The sequence below is a fragment of the Haliotis rufescens genome, unplaced genomic scaffold, assembly GCF_023055435.1.
Source record: "Haliotis rufescens isolate VD_foot unplaced genomic scaffold, xgHalRufe1.0.p SCAF_2, whole genome shotgun sequence".
Taxonomy (NCBI): domain Eukaryota; kingdom Metazoa; phylum Mollusca; class Gastropoda; order Lepetellida; family Haliotidae; genus Haliotis; species Haliotis rufescens.
This window is the reverse complement of record NW_025963890.1, coordinates 60,425,150-60,444,952: the sequence shown is the minus strand read 5'-3', so window position 1 is coordinate 60,444,952 and position 19,803 is coordinate 60,425,150. Positions and strand designations below refer to the sequence as shown.

At 37.6% G+C, this 19,803-nt stretch overlaps 2 protein-coding genes across 9 annotated transcripts in view; both read left to right on the top strand.

Moving 5' to 3' along the window:
- Positions 1-5,204, top strand: part of LOC124142173 (heparan sulfate glucosamine 3-O-sulfotransferase 5-like) — a 132,248-nt gene extending 127,044 nt beyond the window's left edge. For all 7 annotated transcript variants that reach the window (XM_048400280.1, XM_046510475.2, XM_046510466.2 and 4 more), the window contains exon 2: positions 1,025-5,204. In XM_048400280.1, coding sequence (XP_048256237.1) covers positions 1,038-2,120 — 1,083 coding nt within the window. In that variant the 5' untranslated portion in view covers positions 1,025-1,037 and the 3' untranslated portion in view covers positions 2,121-5,204. The remainder of the gene's footprint in view (positions 1-1,024) is intronic.
- LOC124142205 (heparan sulfate glucosamine 3-O-sulfotransferase 1-like) overlaps positions 1-17,510 on the top strand; it is a 287,594-nt gene extending 270,084 nt beyond the window's left edge. For both annotated transcript variants that reach the window (XM_046510542.2, XM_046510534.2), the window contains exon 3: positions 14,403-17,510. In XM_046510542.2, coding sequence (XP_046366498.1) covers positions 14,410-15,432 — 1,023 coding nt within the window. In that variant the 5' untranslated portion in view covers positions 14,403-14,409 and the 3' untranslated portion in view covers positions 15,433-17,510. The remainder of the gene's footprint in view (positions 1-14,402) is intronic.
- Positions 17,511-19,803: the final 2,293 nt, after the last annotated feature.

Sequence of the window (19,803 nt, the reverse complement as noted above, 5' to 3'; positions counted from 1 at the left end):
TTATGAGCAGAAAATATTTCCGTTTTTTTTTTTATCTTTAGGGCAAATAGTTATCGTACCTAGGCTCTAGATAATTCAAAGATATTAAGCCCAAATATATTAGCATGAGCATGGGAGCATGGTGGCCCAGCCATCTAAGGTGCTGCAATTCACTGTGCACAGTTGTGTCCCTTAGATGTACCTGGAACCTATGGTCATGGGTTTGAATCCTGCTCACCCTGATTATGTATCTTCTTTTGTCACTTTGGGCTTTCTTCCAACATCAAGTTGACATACTGTAATACTACTGAAACACAAAGCTGGTTTAAACCCAACTAACTCACTCACTTGCTTCAAAATGTTCTTGTTTACCAAGTATCCTGGCAGATGTAATGTCACAGTTACCGTACTTCAGTGTTGGTTCACATGATCTTGTATCCTGCCTGGGAGGGAAATAAATTTGTGAGCAGGAGAATAAATCCCTTATACCCCATCACGAAGCAAATAGCTGAACACTTTTTTCTAGACAATGAAGGGGGCACGGGTGGCGCAGTCGTCTAAGGCCAAAAACCTATGACTGTGGGTTCAAATCCTGGTTCGCCCTGATTATGTTTCAAGGTTTGTCAGCACCATACCCGTACTCGTGGGTTTCACCAAAGTGGTAAACGTCTGAGACCTGCATCACTTTGGGATCTCCTCCCACATTAAGCTGACACGCCGTGATATAACTGGAATACTGTAAAAAGCGGCGTGAAACCCAACTCACTCAGTCACTTACTCACTCAAGTCAATGAACTTCATGTGACTAAAGCATGTTAAGCTCAGCTCATTCGAACAGCTGTTTTCTATAAATTTAGCATGTTTTAATTCATTTACAATGGCAGATTAAAACCTGTCCGGCTTGTGGTAAAAAACCCAACGTAGCATGCATAAAACCACATGTACCCCCATGAAACTGCTATAACTTATATTATTATTATATTACACGAAATCTTTTCAACCTCTTTGACGCATCAGTGTATATCATGTCTTATTTGTCTTTCAGATGAGTGGCCTAGATGTCGTTGGTGCCTACCGAAGCTAAGGGTTGGCTAGGCTCTGCCAAAGCCATAATATTGAAAAAGGATGCGTCCAGTGACAACTCTGACCGCAGCATCATGAGACGGACTCGTAGGCTGTGGCTTGTCGGGATCCCACTGATGCTGTTCTTCTATGTGGTGTTCTACTGCAACAGCGCCATCTGGGAGTCTCTCAACATCAACACACACCCTCTTGACAACATCATCACAGGTAGTGGATTCCGCAAGCTTCTTGAGGAACGCGCACGTCTTGCGGAAAAATTGCACTCGGGGGAGAAAATTCAGAGATTGCCTCAGTGCATTATCATTGGAGTACGAAAATGTGGGACAAGGGCTTTGCTAGAATTTATGGACCTACATCCCACTGTGGAAATTGCGCAAGAAGAAGTTCATTTTTTTGACGACAGAGACAACTATGGACAAGGTCTTAGTTGGTACTTGAAGAAAATGCCGATGACATTAAGCAACCAGTACACTGTCGAGAAAACTCCACGATATTTCATCGATCCAAGTGTGCCAGACAGAATTAAAAGTTTGAACAGCTCAATCAAACTCTTGGTGATTTTACGAAATCCAACGACTCGTGTGGTGTCTGATTATACCCAAATATACTACAACAAACTGGCACGGAATGAGACCCATGAAGATTTTGAGAGGCTTGTGCTGGACCCCTTCACTGGGGAGATTAATGTCCATTACAGGGCCATCCAGATCAGTATTTATCATCAGTTCTTTCCGAGATGGTTTTCCACATTTTCCAAGGACCAAATTCATATTGTGGATGGGGATAACTTAATAGTGGACCCTGTCTCGGAAATCTCCCAGATTGAAAATTTTCTTGGGATTGAAAATCGTATAACGTACAACACGTTATACTTCAATAGGACTCGTGGATTTTACTGTATGAGATTCAATAAGACAGCGGAGAAGTGTCTGGGTGCTAGTAAAGGACGGAAGCATCCAGATCTGGAACCGAGTGTGATTAAAAAAATGAAAAAGTTTTTTCGCCCCCACAATGAAAGACTATTCCGTATATTAAAAAGACGGTTTAATTGGAGTTAACTGGAAGGAGGTATTGCATTATGGGAATACTAGGGATATATGTATGTGTGAATGTGTGTTTATAAACTGAGCTCAGACCATTGCAAATGCTGACATTTTATTCAAGAATGGTTGGGAACTGCTTGATATTCAGGCAGTATTTCCAATCAAGGTGATCCAATGAAATTTGGCATCACCTTAACTCATCCAACTTTTGAGTTTTCATTTTTAGACATGTTTGAGACACATGTCCTGCAAGTTTTCTAAATATACAAAATTCGAAACATTGTTCATTGTACAAAACATTTGACAGTCTCATATGGACTAAGATCATTATTCACAGATTAAGAATTCCCAAAAGTCAATTGCAGTGTTTATTTCTTTTGAAATTTTGTCAAAGGAATCTGTTGAAATTTGTGAAATTTAGTTACATATTTTTGCCTTTGGTTTTAAGATTCAAATGGATGTTGTATAAATGGATTGGATGCTTGTAAATATGAGATATATCATCTGGTTTTATAACAATATTAATGCAAGAACTGAGCTCAAATGATGCATTGTTGACTCTGTGGAATGGTAACATATTTATTTATAATATATCTAGTCATGTGGGCGTACTCTTATCTGCAATTTGTCTTGCAGACTTTCTTGTGTAACAAATAAACTGAGGCTTTGAAACTGATTAGTCGTCTGTGATTGTGTTTTATGCTGTTGGGGCGGTGGGGTAGCCTAGTGGTTAAAGCATTCGCTCATCACAGCGAAGACCCAGGTTCGATTCTCCACATGGGCATAATATGTGAAGCCCATTTCTGGTGTACCCCGCCATGATCTTGCTGGAATATTGCTTAAAGCGGCTTAAAACAATACTCACCTTTAAGCTGTTTCATATTGATTTTTGACATATTAAACTCTGTTTGAAATTGTTACAGATACTTTCCTTCAAAGTAGCATTTTAATCTTAGTGAAGGTCATATTCTTTCTGTTCTTTCATTGGTGAATCTGCTTTTCACAGTGTGATAACAGTTTCAATTTCGTATCTATCAATAACACACAAATATTGTTAAGAAATGTTTGGTAGTACCTGTACACCACAACAGCTGTACAGAAAGAAGGGGAGCCCTATTTATGTTAGGTGATTGACAGATCTGTCAACTAGTTCTCTATGGGTCAGTAGGTGCCAAAAAATAATTCACAATTCACTTGACAAGTACTTCATGATAGTATTTATTCAGGAATTCGATCCCATCAAATTTTCTACCAAGAGGGCACAGGGTACTCCAGCTAAACATGATTGAATTGAAGCTTAGAAAATTGTCATTGACACTATTTACTTTCTGTGACGAATGTTAATGGGGTGTAACTTATTTCGCTCAGGCCTTGGTTGGGGTATGGATTTGATATCGCTCAATATTAATCTTGTCTGTTGCTGTGTAAGACACTCTTTGACAAAGTCGCAGAATCCAACAAATTCATGGTTCGTGAGACTCAAAATAAGTAGGGCACTTGTGTGGAAGTCACATTCTTCTCAGACTTGAAAAGATTGTCTCAGTTAAATAAATTTGAATTTGCCCTCAGAGGAGGTCATACATAGGCCAGAGAATAATCAGGTTCGATTATCTGCCAAAACACAGATTTCATTAGGCTTGCCAAGGCAAAATAGCGGGGACAATTATACGAATGATCATTGAAAATCAGAGTTAACACTAGGTTTTCGTGAGGGGATATAAGCATAATATTAATGACTGCAGTTTTGTCCACATGAAATGTTTCAGTAATTAAACAAGCTTTTTAATATCGCTTATATCACTGCGAAACATTGATAATGATGCACTGCAGTTTATGGCCAAGGTATTTGATATTTGGAAACCACATTTTTAATAAGTTATCTTTGGCCGAGCATGATTTTGACAATGATAGGTGAATTTACAACTTCATGTGGCATTGGATTGTCAAGTTGCCTGATTCTGAAGTTCAAAGTGAATTTCAAGTTTCTCTCATGCTTGTTGGTAAACATGATTGAACTCTATATCTGTTGTGAGGATGGATATTTATGAGAATACTATACAGTAAGTTTTAAAGTGCAGGAGCATCCGAAATTGGGAATTTGATTCTTCATGAAAATTTCTAAATATCAATCTCCATGAAAATATCACCAGTATAGGTACTCTTGACTGTCTGGAAAAGTACGAGCAATATCTAGAAAACATTTTTGAAACATGAAAGATACGAGTATATGAAATATATATTCTATTCTAGTCAAAGAATATTTATGAAGTTTCTGCTGCACTTTGTGAGGTGAAGCGTAATTGTTTTGGAAGATCTTTGTTGTGACATTTACAAAAACAGTTATCAGTTCGCATTACATTTTCCATTTCAGTCAGTAGTTTTGAAAGTTCATAATTGTAAAATATTGAGAACAAGGTTGAAATGATAAAACATGTGTCAAAAAGCATTAAATGTTAAATAAATATTAAATTTTTCTGTATATCATTTACTTGATATGCCAGTATGCTTCCAAAATGGCCTATAACAAAACTGAATATTTTGTTAAAATTCTTTGAATTCTTAATTTACAACTTTCAAGAAGTATGCTGCTTGACATGAACCATTCTCACCTAAAAAACAGCAAAAACTGTAAATTTCAGTTTGCTTTTTAAGTGCATATGTACCTTGATATGTGTTTACCATTCTGTTTTTTTAAATGAAAAAGTATCAAAATTTCATGGTTAATGGGAATAAATATCAGAATAGGTTTGAATCATGGGACACCATCATTATTATACTGTCATGTTATGGTTTAAAAAAATATTACCTCAGTGCTTAAATGAAACAAGAAATATGGTTAAATGTTTTCTGAGTTTAGTCAAACTTAAATATTACCGTGTATATTTCGTGTGCATTGCACAAGGTATATGTAACAGTGGCCTCCGAGTCTAGTCTATTTCATATTGATGTTTTGTTTCCATGTGTCAATCTGCTGTACATAACCTTACCTTGTAGGGACATAACACAATCTCAGCTCATGTACATAAGCTCATAGGAAACAGTTTATGGTTTCACAGACTGTGTCAATATCATAATATGAATAAAGAAATATTGATGCCACAATGGTGTTTTGTGTTAATGTTTGTTATATAGTGTTGATGGAAGGGGACACACTGATGAAGGGGGCGGTGTGGTAGCCTTGTGGTTTAAGGGTGAATGGGTGGGTTCGATCCCACATTGGTCAAATGTGTGAAGGCCAGTGATGGAATATTGCTAAAAATGGCATTAAACCCAACTCACCTACTCACTGATGAAAGCCACCAAAATTAACATGTTTTCTCAAACAAATATCCAGTCAAAGACGGAAAACATCACTTGTATCACATGTGTGTTTTTATAATGGAACTGTAAATTGATCAGAAAGGTGATTGTTCCTTCAATGGCCATGAATGATATAGCTGAAATTCTGTAAACAGCTGCAATGAGTCCATCCTCAAACACTGCATCATTTAATTGTCAGGCTGACATTGCAGTCTGCACATTGAAGACACGACAAATATTTTGTTGATCAAGAATTCTTATTTAAAAGAACAAATTCTTAAGGCTATATTCGTAATGATTTGAATTAGATTTTCATCCCTCCTGCCTCACACACACACACACACACACACACACACACACACTCACACTCACACTCACTCACTCACTCCATAACACACACACACACACACACTAACACTAACACACACACACACACCTTAATTTGCTCCAAGTACTTACAAAGAGAACTGGAATTAGTGTTCCCTTGTTTCTCCACAGGATGAAATACCCCTACCCCCGAACCTTCATAGTCTTATGAAAAACATTCATGCTTCATTTTGTGAATCAAATACATTAGTAGTTAATGTTCCCAGATGCTTTGAACAATTTGTTTTAAAGTGGAAAAACAGAAAAATGCTCCCTGCCTCACTGATTTGAAATATTTGAATGAAAATTAATTGATTTGTTCTGCCCTACCTGTCAATCTTTATGTTTGCACCATATATATTTCTTTTCTTTTTTCTTGAATTAAAGAGCTAAATTCAATTCTTTCCTAACATCAACATGTTTTTGCAATTTCATTTATATTTCAGCAACCTCTTGGTTTTGAAATAAATTTACCAAAATCCAAAAAAAGATAACATACATTTTACAAAGGTTTCAAAACACAAAGCACATTAACAATAACACATACCAATCTGTTGTAACTTATTGAAATAAAGAACAACAAAACAGATTGGATTTTAAGACATACATAAATCAAACAGGAAATCTGTGTCATGGCATTTCATGTTAGCAAACTAACGTTCCAATTTTCTACTGGTACTCAACTCATTCCAACTGTGCCATTGCACAAAGAGCCTGCGATCCCAGACTAACACCACCATCAATATTGTTCTTCCTCCCCCCCTCGATGTACCTCCGTTCAAGATGTATATTTACACAATACATTACACTGTGTTGGCTGTGATAACTTGTGTCTAATCAAATTTCAGTTAATTTTCACTCTTATTAATGTGTTGCTAGGGCAACCGACCCCCCTATAACCAACATTGCCATTCACCATTGAGTTAGTTGCAGGCTTGAGGGACTACAGTCCATATTACTTGATGTGTAGGCTATCACAGCTGAACAGTGTCTGGACCACAGCCTGTATTATGTCCCTGCTTTGTTACGGCCTGAATGGATGAGTTTATTTCTTCATCAATTTCGGTGGAGAGATTCACTCCATTGATCCCCATGAACTGTTTGACCTCTGGGCTCGTGTAAGTAATGCTGTGGAAACCTGTGTTGATATTTGTGTGGGGAGTGGTTATAGTTTGGAAAATGGAGGGTCTCGTCGAAATATTGTTACAAGCTGACCTGTTATAGCTAATTCTGTGGATGGTGTGAATTTGGAGATATTTTTCAACATTTTCTTCTTATTTTTATCAGGGGCGGGGGGTAGCCTTGTGGTTAAAGTGTTCGCTCGTCACGCCGAAGACCCGGGTTTGATTCCCGACATGGGTACAATGTGTGAAGTCCCCGCCGTGATATTGCTGGAATATCGCTAAAAGAGTCGTAAAACCATACTCATTCACTCACTCGTATTTTCATCTTATTCTTTCCTGTGTTTCCTGTGAAATAAAACAAATATTTGGGTTCCAATGAAAATGAAACAAATATGTTGAATCCTAATTAGACAAAGATGGCACTAAGGCTATAACTTAAATATTTGATTTTCCTTCCCTGCCTGTTTTACAACCAAGCATCCTACCTCACAGCATATTAATTCCCAAAAGTACCTACAGACAAAGAAAATTGTCTACCAAACATTAATACTTCACATAAATCTTATCCATCAACAAGTAATGTACACAGTTGCCTGAACAGTTGTTTAAGATAAACAATAATTGAAATAAATGTCTCTCCACACACATTTATTAGATTTTGTGTTGATGAATATTTAAATGAAAAAAAGATTTGAACAGTTTGACCAGGGAGTCAAGTATTTATGAGACAAAGTTGCCTGTACTAAAAAGCAAATAAAGAGCTTTCATTATTGTTTGTAATCAGAGGTATTTTTTTTCATATCCCTTGTCAGTAGAAAAAGAACAATGTCCAACAAACCAGAAACAGCAAGTTGACAAGGCAACATTCATTGATAACCATCATAAAATGTATTCCGTTGGGGGGAGTGGGAAGACTCATTGATAGGACAAACTGTTTGAAAGGGTCCCATTAGTTATTAACAAACCGTGTTGTGTGTTTATACAATTCTATAATGTTTCTGCAACTGCTGATCCTATGCTCAAAGGCTGTGTTATTGGAGGTCCAATACATTTTCCTCACAAATATTAAGATAAGCATGTGAACTGCTCTTAAAAGTGAATTAAAAGATAACAATTGATTCACTTTCTGTTGACAGTTCTTGAAAAACACAGAATAAATATATCAGCATATTGACATATTTAAATCAGTTTTCCTGAAAATACTTTTTGTTATAAAGGTAGATACAGTCAAGAGTTTAGATAAGGCAAACTTGACTTTAGTTTGGTAGGCATTGTGTACATTCTGTTCAGAAGAATAAGATCATTGATAATGTTACAAGCTACACCCATCAATTACCTGTTATTGTGGTGGCAGCCATCTTGTTTTCCGAAACAGCACCGTTTTTTTTTTTCAATCTGGAATCCTTTTTTAAAGTTGACATTCAATGAAATAAGTGTATCCACTGCTACATTATGGAAATAATAGCGGCAGACTCGATGACTTGGTTAATTGCATGAAATCATTCCGCAATGGAATGGATCATTGCTTACAATATCGATCACTGTATTGTCTGGTGCAGGTTATTAAAAGGCCACCATCCTACAGCTGGAATATTGCTGAATGTAGCATTTAACAACAAACAAACATTCAAACTACCGTATTCGACGTAATAAACGCCCAGGGCGCTCTCAAAATTAGAAATAGGGGGCTCTTTAAGAATAATATTTTGCTGAAAAAAAAACAGTTGAAAGATAAATTTCATGGTTTATGGTGACAGCCTGAAATGTTTATGTACAACAGATATATTTTTCAGGATTTAATTGCCTGTAATTAAGGATGCATATAACACAGGAGTGTGTATTATACGCGAATAAATTGTAAGGGGTGCTAATTGGGATGGTTCACTAGCTGTGGGCGCTTATTAGAGCAGGGCGCTTATTACGCCGAATACGGTAAATATGATTTGGTAGATCTTGGAATTTTCAAAATGTCGCTTCTCTTCCTTCACATGGCTATCTCAATATAATTCATCTTGGATATCGGTTCCCATCTAATCATGGCACAGTAACATCTTGCAAATGCGTGGATAAACTTTTTGATATGGATAAAAGGCTTCCCGTCCCTCTGTAATCGGACAGACATTGTATCTGGCACATAACAATGAACATTTCAATAATGTGTTCACTAAATTTGAAGTTCCTCCTGCAGACACACATTGACATATAGCTGAAATACTGTTCAAAGCAAACTCACTCATTAAATTTGCACACACATAAACATTGCGGAATTGGTGCTTTTTGTTATTTATTATTGACTCTTCAGATTAACTTTTAATCGGTGGACTGTCTCTCTGTTTCTTTGTCTCAGTAGCAGTATTTTTGAACCCATGTGTGCCTGGAGATTGATGCTCAGGATATATAGCTTTCGATGACTCATCTCATATCTTCTCACTGCTGTCTGAAGGAACCTCTTCAATTACTTAAAATAAAATGATGTGTCTCAGAAGAATTCAACCAATCATAGTCCATCATTTCAAATGATAAATATGATTACAAGGGTTGTTTCCTCATATGATCAATGCTTAAGAATGACATTTATCTTCAGCAGTTGATGCACAATCTTATTGTCATCTTGTGAGGTATAAATTGTTATACATTGGTGTGATTATATCTTTAACACAACATTCTAAAATGTTCCTTGAGAATAACAACAGTAATGTCAGATGTTAGTTAACAAGAATCTACTACTTGAAACATTCAAACTGAATGAGGTTGCAGTGGGGTAGCCTAGTAGTTGAAGCGTTAACTCATCATACTTGAGGCCTGGGTTTGATTCTACGCATGGTACAAATGTTATGCCCATTTCTGGCGTTCCCCACATATTGATATTGGAATGTTGCTAAAATAAGTGTAAGCTTTTACTCATTCACTCACTCCAACTGATTGGAAATATGGTCTTTAGGGTAGCCATGGTACAAAAGCCATATGATTTATCATGTATGAGTGAGTTGGGTTTAACGCCGCTTTTAACAGTATTCCATTTATATCATGGCGTGTCAGCTTAATGTGGGAAGAAAGCAGGTCTTAGACGTTTACCACTTCGATGAAAGTTTCATCATGAAACCAACGAGCAGGGGTATGGTGCTGACAAACCTACCTACATAATCAGGGCGAACCAGGATTCAAACCCACAATCCTAGGTTTCTGGCGTGCCCAAGGGACGCAATTCTGCACCGCGAATTGCGGCGCCTTAGACGACTGGGCCACCTGTGCCCCCTTTCATGTATGAACATGTCATTAGGTTTTATTGGTTCATACAGCTCATGGTCACCAGCCATTTGACAACATGTAGTCAACGAAAACATTTCTTTAGAATAATTTTTTTTCCCTCTTCTGCTGTTTCTGGAATCAAAGAACCTAGACTTGCTTTAGTTTGATCTAGACTTGCCTAGGCTTTAAGTAATAAAAAAATAATATATACATGTATGGATTCCACAGTCATGGCGCAAGACTATCCAGCCATTTAAGATACTGAAATTCACTATGCAGAGGTTGGTTTTGGTTTTGGTGTGCCAGAAACCTATGATCATTTTAGGTTTGTGATGGAGGGTTTCATCTATGACCTGCATCACTCTAGGATTCCCTCCCACATCGAGCTGAGATGTTGGGATATGGCTGAATTACTGTTCAAAGCATTACTATTCAAGGCGCTGTTAAACCAAACTCACTCACCAATGCCCTGGATTTTTTATAGAAAACAGTTTTATTTGAATCATGAAAATACAAGTTGGGGACAAGTGATACTTGTACAAATATTGCCCCCCCTGTCAAAAAAAAGTTAACTACGGCCTTGCTCACTTACTCGAAGCATGTGTCTGTCTGTTTGTAAGAGTATATAGTACTTCAATTTGTGTTTATCAGTGGGTTTTCTGTCCAGAACCCAATGATGGTCATAAAAATTAATTGTGGATTGAGTGGTCATTCCATGTCACTCCGCCCTATTGTGGTGGATGGTTGCTAATGCTGTGAACCACCAGTTGGCCTGGCCCTGTCTTGATTGTTTATAGGACACTGTGATGTAGTGAAAATGTTGCTGACTGAGGCATAAGACGCAGCACACTTGCTAACCTTGTGTTGCTTGTTTTGTTTCATGACCTTTTCATTTTGAAATATTTATTAACAATGATGATAATGATTTGGTTTGTTTTTTTGTTTGCTGTTTAACACAGCACTCAGCAATATTCCTGCTATATGACGGTGGTCTATAAATAATCGAGTCTGGACCAGACAATCCAGTGATTGACATCATGAGCATCGATCCACGTAATTGGGACACGATGACATGCATCAACCAAGTCAGCAAGCCTGAACACCCGATCCTGTTAGTTGCCTCTTACGACAAGCGTAGTCGCCTTTTACGGCAGGCATTGGTTGCTGAAGACGTATGATGATGATGATGATGATGATGATGATAAACAATAATCATCATCAACTGCAACAATAATATTAATAGATCCAAAATTTGATACATGTATCAAAATAGAATAGAGCTCTCATACAAGATAAAATAGTCATTGGCTTCCTGGTTGGGGAGTTGGTTGATTCTGATTGCAGAGAATATTCAGCTGGGCTTGGATTTTAATAGACTCAGTGAGTTTATCTAACAGTGTATTGCTTCAGGCCTTTCATCTCATGGTAAACAAACTAGTCGAAGCACAGAATAACATCCTCACTGAGAAACAGGTAATGGGAGGACACAGTATTCCACTTAACAATGGATGCAGCTCACACGTGTCTCTACTTTGCTGTTGTAGCAAAGACATCTCCCACATTTACCGTAGCCATGTTGATACCCAGCTGAGATTAAGTGCTGTTTTAGGTGTTTGGGAACATGGGATGTATTGGGGAATTTCATGGTTAGAAATTGAAGATTTTATGATGCTTCATTAGATTTGTAAATCAAACTGAGTGAGTGAGTTGGGTTTAACAGCACTTTTTACATTATTCCAGTTATTTAATGGAGTGTCAGCTAAATGTGGGAGGAAAGCCCGAAGTATTGCAGGTCTCAGACGTTTACCACTTCGGTGAAACCCACGAGCACGGGTATGGTGCTGACAAACCTAGAAACATAATCGGGGCGAACCAGGATTTGAATCCACAATCATAGGTTTCTGGCGTGCCCAAGGGACGCAACTCTGCACAGCAAATGGCGGCGCCTTAGACGACTGGGCCACCTGTGCCCCCAAATCTAGTGGTCATCAGGCAAGTGTCTGAACTTAGTCTCTGCCACATGGACGTCATCTTGGCCAGGATTGAGATAAATGAATATCACAACTAGTTTAAGTCACATGAAATAGCAAATTGTTTCGTGGGAGTTAATTTGTGGTTTTAACATTGTTGATGTTTCTGTTTGTTTCTTGAAAACAAAGTGTACTGAATAGTTGGTGTGAGTGAGTGAGTGAGTTTATGTGTCATTATTAGCAATTTTCAAGCATTATCACAGTTGGGGACACCAGAAATGGGCTTTACACTTGTACCCATGTTGGGAATCGAACCCAGGTCTTTGGCGTGATGAGCGAACACTTTAACCACAAGGCTACCCTACCACTACTGTCTCGTATGTGTGTGTGGAGGGACCTGCAACTATGAGGGACGTGACTCAGTGTGGGTGTCTGGTGCAGGGGAGGTAACTCTTTATATGTTGACTGAGACATTGAATTACATTTGACCACTTCTAAATGGCATTGTGTTGTGGAAGCCTCAGTGGCTGAGTGGGTTAGATCGCTGACTTTGTGTGCTGGGGATTTGTTGCCTCAGTCTGGCAGTCTGGGTTCGAATCCCTGTAAGAGAATTTGTACTTTACTTAGAAAGTATAACATTTGTTTAACCTTGATAAGTCATTGATAATAACAGAATGATTTAGCCAATGAACTATTATTCAAAAGACTTCTGGGAGATGCTTCTCAATATGAAAGCAGCTCAGTGTTAGTTACACTATTCACTGTATTAAGTGCCTTGCTCCAATATTAAAGTGCTCCCTGACCAACTTCTGGACCTTTTTGTAAGTATAGTTTTTGTAAGAGCCCCCACTAAATCAGAACATTAACATGGCAGTCCATATTTCTACATGTTATTAAATAATGTTTCAGCAGAAAAAAGCAGTGAAGAAGGGGAAAATACCATATTTAAAGTAATAAGCACCCAGGGTGCTCTCAAAATTAGAAATAGGGGGTTCTTATTAGAATATTATTCTGGTGAAAAAAAAAAACAGAGCTGAAAGATCATAAATTTCGAAGTTTATGCTGACAGCCTGAAATGTTTATATACGACAGATATATTTGTCCCGAATTTAATTGCCTATAATTAAAGGTACATATAATTTATGAGTGCGTATTATACACGAATAAATAAGTCTTGCGTACATTGATCAATCGGAAGGGGTGCTAATTGGGTTTGTTCACTAGCCAATATATTAGCAAATATCGCCGTGGGCTTATTACGTCGAATACGGTAATTGCTCAGTATCGATTATCAAAAACGTTTAGTTTTGTCAATGTTTAGACAAATTTGTTGAGTGAGAGATGTAACTTGTTGTGTAGGATTTTATTAAGTGCTCCCTTTTGTCAATTTTCTAAGCATCTGGGCACTTATTATAACAAATGCAGCATGTTATTTGTCTAAGTTTGATATAAAAATTAAATCAAGTGGTAGTAGAAGTTTTACTTCACTTTGCAATCAGTTCAGTCCCTGTGGGAGTTTCAAGTCCCCATGACCTCATGTTTGTGGGAAGAACTAAAATGAAGGTCATGTTGTCTGGCTTAACTGATGACATGTAGCAATGTGCCATGGTGGCATTGATCATTGCTCATGCTTTCAGTCCCTGGTTTGCCTGGCCCAGATTCGATTATATTCGGACCATATTGTTGTAACTGAAATATAACTGAAAGCAAAGTCCTTTTTATGATTCCGATTATATTTTAATGTGTTTATGAATCACTATCAAATAGTTATGATACAAGGTATTTGTGAATAGGTGAGCGTATGCTGCCCCAACTGTGGCACATGCCACAAACACATGCAAAGGCAAGTCAATTGTTCACCTGAAACAATGGGAACATTTGGCTCAAATCAAAATAGGGAATGACTTGAGATATCATTTTTGTCAGTGATGCTTAAAATTTTAAAATGTCATACACATGTCTGCCATATACTGTTTTGAAAGCTTTACTGATACATATAATGTTGTAACCTTGATCAAACAACTTCGGAGCAAGAGTCATATGACGCTGTGTGGAATGTTTGTAGAAAGAGCATGCCTGGTTGTACCTCATATGATGTGAATGTAGACACCAAAGGCTGGAACTGCTGGAATATTGCTCGACACAAAGGGAAAGTTTACTTAGGAAAGTCAAAGTCACCACTCTTGTCATACAATCTTACAGCCACTGCAGTAACAGCGATTGACTGGCTCGAATCATGTAGTACATATGTTCAACCCAGAAAATCTAACCTAGTATTTTTGTTACAGATGAACCATGACTTGGAAGAAATCCACCCGCTTCACGGAAAGTGCTACCCCAAGGGCCTGCTTATGGTACCCGAAGTTCTCTCGCTACAAGGTCGCCATCATCATCATCATCATCCTCTCCATCATCTTCATCTCCCTGTCTTGTCTGAACTACAACTTCATACATTCGGCCACTCTCTGTTTGTTTTCGTTCAGAGAAGGGGACAATACCAGCTTAAGTTTTAATGATCGCATGCATTTCCATCATGCCAAACGTCGCCTACCTCAGTGCTTGATCATCGGTGCTCGCAAAGCAGGGACACGCGCCCTTCTCCAGTTCATTCGTATTCACCCAGACGTCCAAGGAGCAAGTTTAGAGGTTCATTTCTTCGACAGGGACAACAACTACCAACTGGGTTACGACTGGTATCGCCATCAGATGCCATACTCTTTCAAGGATCAAATCACAATAGAAAAGTCCCCAGCGTATTTCACAGAAAGCGTTGCGCCGGAGCGAGTGTACGTTATGAACAACTCGGTACGTCTCCTGCTCATTGTGCGCGACCCAGTAGAGAGGACTATTTCTGACTATGCCCAGTTATTGGATAATAAAGTCAAGCGACACAAGAAGATGCAGCCATTTGAGAAGCTTGTTCTGGTTCCAGAGACGGGTGAAATAAACAAGTCTTACATTGCAGTTAAGCGCTCAATATACCATCGCCATTTACTGAAATGGCTTCATTTCTTCCCTCTGAAGCAGATACACATTATTGATGGAGACAACTTACGGGTTAGGCCTTGGGCTGAGATTCGCAAGGTGGAATCCTATCTTGGGCTGGAACACAAGATCGGCAAGAATCGTTTTGTGTTCAATGTTTCCCGAGGTGTGTTTTGTACGCTCACGGAGGAGGGTGAGGAACGGTGCTTAGCTCATGGGAAGGGGAGAAAACACCCTAACATAAGTAAAGATGTTGTTGACAAGCTACGAGTTTTCTTTCGTCCATATAATGAAAAGTTCTTCCGCATCATCAAAAGGAGATTTCAGTGGTAGTTGTACCCTTCATTGTTACTGGACACAATAGATTCATAATTTGTTTTTGAATGTTTTACCCCCCTTTTAACTTTTTAGTTTATTTTATTTCAAAAGGTGTTATATGATACCATCATTTCAAGTATTATTGCAAATTCAAGATTTTTTCATTGCTTTATGGGAAAGGCTGTTCATGTGTGATTGACACAGACTCATATCACATGGCTGATGGTATTTTTATCTTTTGTGCAGTTATACAGAAGGTGTTTCTGTTCTTAAATATATAGAACCTTTGATATTCATCATTGTGAAGAAAAGTGTGTTTCTCTCACCTCAGTTGTGAGAGAGGAAATTGATATTACGCAATGACCAAAGCCCTAGTCAATCGACAGCATATTCATTTGTATGTTTTGAATATTATGTTAATACTTGTCTGTGTGCAATTTTTGAAACCCTGTCCTTGCCCCTCCATTTTGGCAATTCACCTGATTAATGAACATCTTGATTGTTAGATCAATGCATTTTGGGGAAGAAATATTTAAAAAATTGTATTGAAGGTTTCAAGGTCAGGTATCAGCTTTTCATGATAGGAATTGAATACAGTTAGATTTTCATTTCTACCCTTTGTCCCGAGGACGATGTTTCTGAACCGTCATTGTCCGTAATGACAGGATTGCATGTAGATTTAGTATGATATCGTGTGGGCATTGATGGTTTGTTGCTGTACCATAGAGTAGCACTTTTATAGCTCTGAATGTTCAGTAGTCATTGAAGGTTTGAGACATATCACATAATAATTTATTCCTGAAAATGACCTGTGTCAGGAAAATACCATTTTTTTGCAATTTTGTTTTTTGATAGCCAAAGGAAAACTACAACAGACAACAATGTCTAACCACATTTTGTCAAAATATCACAAATCTCCAAAAAATATTTCTTAACTAATCATTTTTAGCTTCTTTGTCTGTGTTTCATTTTATTGGTTTTGTTTTGTTTGGATGTTTTGATTTTAAAACAACATGTGCAATAAACCAAATAAGGGCAACTGATTATTGTTGCATCAGGCAAGACATTTAATTTGCCATTGTTGTTTGTGATGTGTATCCGAGCTTTAAATTCAGGCACCTTATGCAACACTTTGGGGGTGTTCAATTTTTCAGATTCGACAGACTATCAGAAAGTACAATAAAAGATATTTGGTTCAATTTATTTTAGTTGGCAGATGGCTCTGTATTTGATCAGATAAATGAACATTCACAGAATTCCTCCGACACCCACCCCAACCCCTATCCTGCAAAGCCCAAACCAATTTGAATTTGATTCTTTTTATTACAACCTACCTAATATATATGGTTAGTTCAAAATGAATAATGTGAAGCTTGGTATTTTAAGTATTCAGGTTAATTGGTTGAAAAAAATATATAGTAAAAAATTCCAATTTCAAATACATTTTTTTATGTCCTCTCCCGATTTGTCATAATTTGTTGTGATTTCAAGTTTTTAAGATAAGTTTTCAAAAGGTTTTAATTATGGTATTTAAAATAATTTTATTTATATTGATAGCAACAGTAAATGAGGTGATTTTATAAAAGTGTTTACTATTTCCGGTCAGCGGTATAAACCCCCTCTGCTATAAAGCAACCAAGGTTTGAGCTATTTTGTATTTAGGCCAGGCCAATTTTTCCTTGTATGATGCATTACAATTTCTTTGGGTCAAAATATTATGATTGAGGGGGGAAAGAACAACCTTTGCAAAGATGCAAAACTTATTGAAGCCATAAATTCGACACAGCAGTAACCATGACATTCGATGGCGAGTCACCAACTGTGTCATTTCTGCTTTTTTTATTTGAATAACATAGCTGTTTAGCTTTGTGACTGTTCGGCTAATGTATTTTCACCTTATGTTACCTTATGACAAACGCAAACAATAATGAAAACAAACTGCAACCAGCCTCAATTAGGCATCATTTTAGTGATGCACATATGTGCATATGACCGTAATCAGCAGGAAGTAAGTGATTCGAATGCTAGAGATGCAGCATACACTTCTGCTGATGGCAAGTGACAATTGCAGAAGAGTTGCTTCCCTTCCATTGTGAAAACGATCCCTGTCTTTGCGTTGTGGGTGCAATTATTTTTTTAAGCATAATGTTTTTTTATCTCGAAATCAGGGTAAAATCAGTTTGGCGGATCCATTATGCAAGAAAACATTGTTGCTGTCCACATTGGTTGATTAGAGATGGAATAATCTATGAGCAATGAAGTAAGCACTCTAGCCTAGTATATCTTGTTAATCAGATATTTTAGCTGAATCCACTTTCTTACCTTTTTGGTAACCTTTTGGTAAACTAAACAAAGATTTGATGCCATCTTTCTCTGTCTTAAAAGTCTTGAAAATATCAACTTGCTGGTCAAATTTGTTATAATGATGACAATAATGAAAAAACAACTACTGCACATATTAAATATTTTGAGTTATCTGATATTTGACGCAACCAAAATTGATGAATATTGAAGGAATACGCAGGATGGAGCTTTTAATTTGAGACAAATATAAGTTTGACACAACAGTGTTTGACTGCATCTTCATGAAACATTGGGGGCGATGGGTAGCCTTGTGGTTAAAGCGTTCGCTCGATGACCCGGGTTTGAATCCTGACATTTCCCGAAATAAAAGGAGGAACTGTGCAAAAGATTCACAAAATGTTTTCTTTCCAAACAAAACAAATTGCACTCAACCCAAGGATATCAATCTGTTGGTTGGTTACTTTGAGCCAAGAATTGCCTGTTTCAAGGCAAACTTTGAAGGACAAGAACAGGTCCCCAGTCCCGTATGCATAGTTGTCTTGGAGGATGGACTACCCAATAAAACAACGTAGTTTTCTGTGAATCTGTATCAGGTCATTTTGAGAACCAGTCCATGGATGAAGTGAGTGAGTGAGTTGGGTTTAACGCCGCTTTCAACAGTATTCCAGTAATATCTCGGCATGTCAGCTTAATGTGGAAGGAAAGCCCGAAGTGATGCACGAGCACGGGTATGGTGCTGACAAACCTAGAAACATAATCGGGGCGAACCGGGATTCGAACCCACAATCATAGGTTTCTGGCGTGCCCAAGGGACGCAACTCTGCACAGCGAATCGCGGCGCCTTGGACGACTGGGCCACCCGCGCCCCCCCATGGATGAAGACATTGTTCATGGAGCATAATATAATGCTGATTATGATCTGTTTTCATCATAAGGAGACATCTATTGGCAAACCTTGAATAGCATTGTTCCTGCCAGGTAGTCAAGATTGAGCATTATTCTGTTGTAGTGTTCACATTTCCAGAGATTGGAAAAGTGTCATAGCTCTGTTTGGAACAAGAGTGTTGTAACTCTTGAATTTTATGCTATAACCAGTTGGAAACAATTGGTTGTATATTCTAGCTCTCATTAGAGTTTGTGTACACTTAGATATAAGTGGATCTGTATACATATATAGACATTATAGGGTATGTATACCTTTTAATATTGTGGAGTCTAGATCAGTTTAGATATTGAGGTGTCTGTGTACCTAACAAGCCCCTGCAGTGATGCCAACATCATGATGTAAGTACTAGTACTAATACTAAACTAGTACTAATACTAAGTATCTTATGAGATTTTTTGAGAACCATTAGAAAGTAAACATATGTTTTGTGACTATCTTGGAACACTATTCTGTGGTTCGCCTTTGTTGCTTTCTTGCAGTTACAATTAAAAGATGACAAACATACCAAGTCTAAATATAATGTCCTTGTGATTAATTTTTCGAATTATTTTGGATTTTAAGAAGCTGTTTTTTTAAATATTATTTTTTTGACAAGGAAAGTTCTTTTGGCCTTTCTTCCTTAATGTTTTGGCCTTTTCTTAATTTGTGGCTGCTGTATTTGTAAGGAATTGACTCAAATGTTTTTCTTTGTTTCCTCATTTCCAATCATTCAAATTGATCTACTTCTCTGGTTGAAGGTGGGCATTATTGGAAGTTTGTATTTGCAGATTTATGTCCTGCCAACTTTCAAAATCTATTGCCAAAAGCATCATCAGTCTAAAGGATTTTCTTGGTTCTCATGCATAATGGAATAAACGAAACGAAAAGACATGTGAGGGACTTTGAAGACCTCAACACTTACTCTGAAGACATTTCCTAATCATAAGTTAATGATTTAAGGAGAGTGTGATCCAGACTGCCTATGTTTGATGTCAAGAATATTTCATAAGGAAGTGGTCAGTCATCTGTATCTCAAGAGCTTCGTTCTTATTTTGTTCTATTGCATGTCAGTGTTGATTTACAGGCAAACAGTTAAAAGAATCAGTATTTCAGAATTGCAAAAGCCTACCTGCAAAAACTCTTGATGCCTGTTCTTG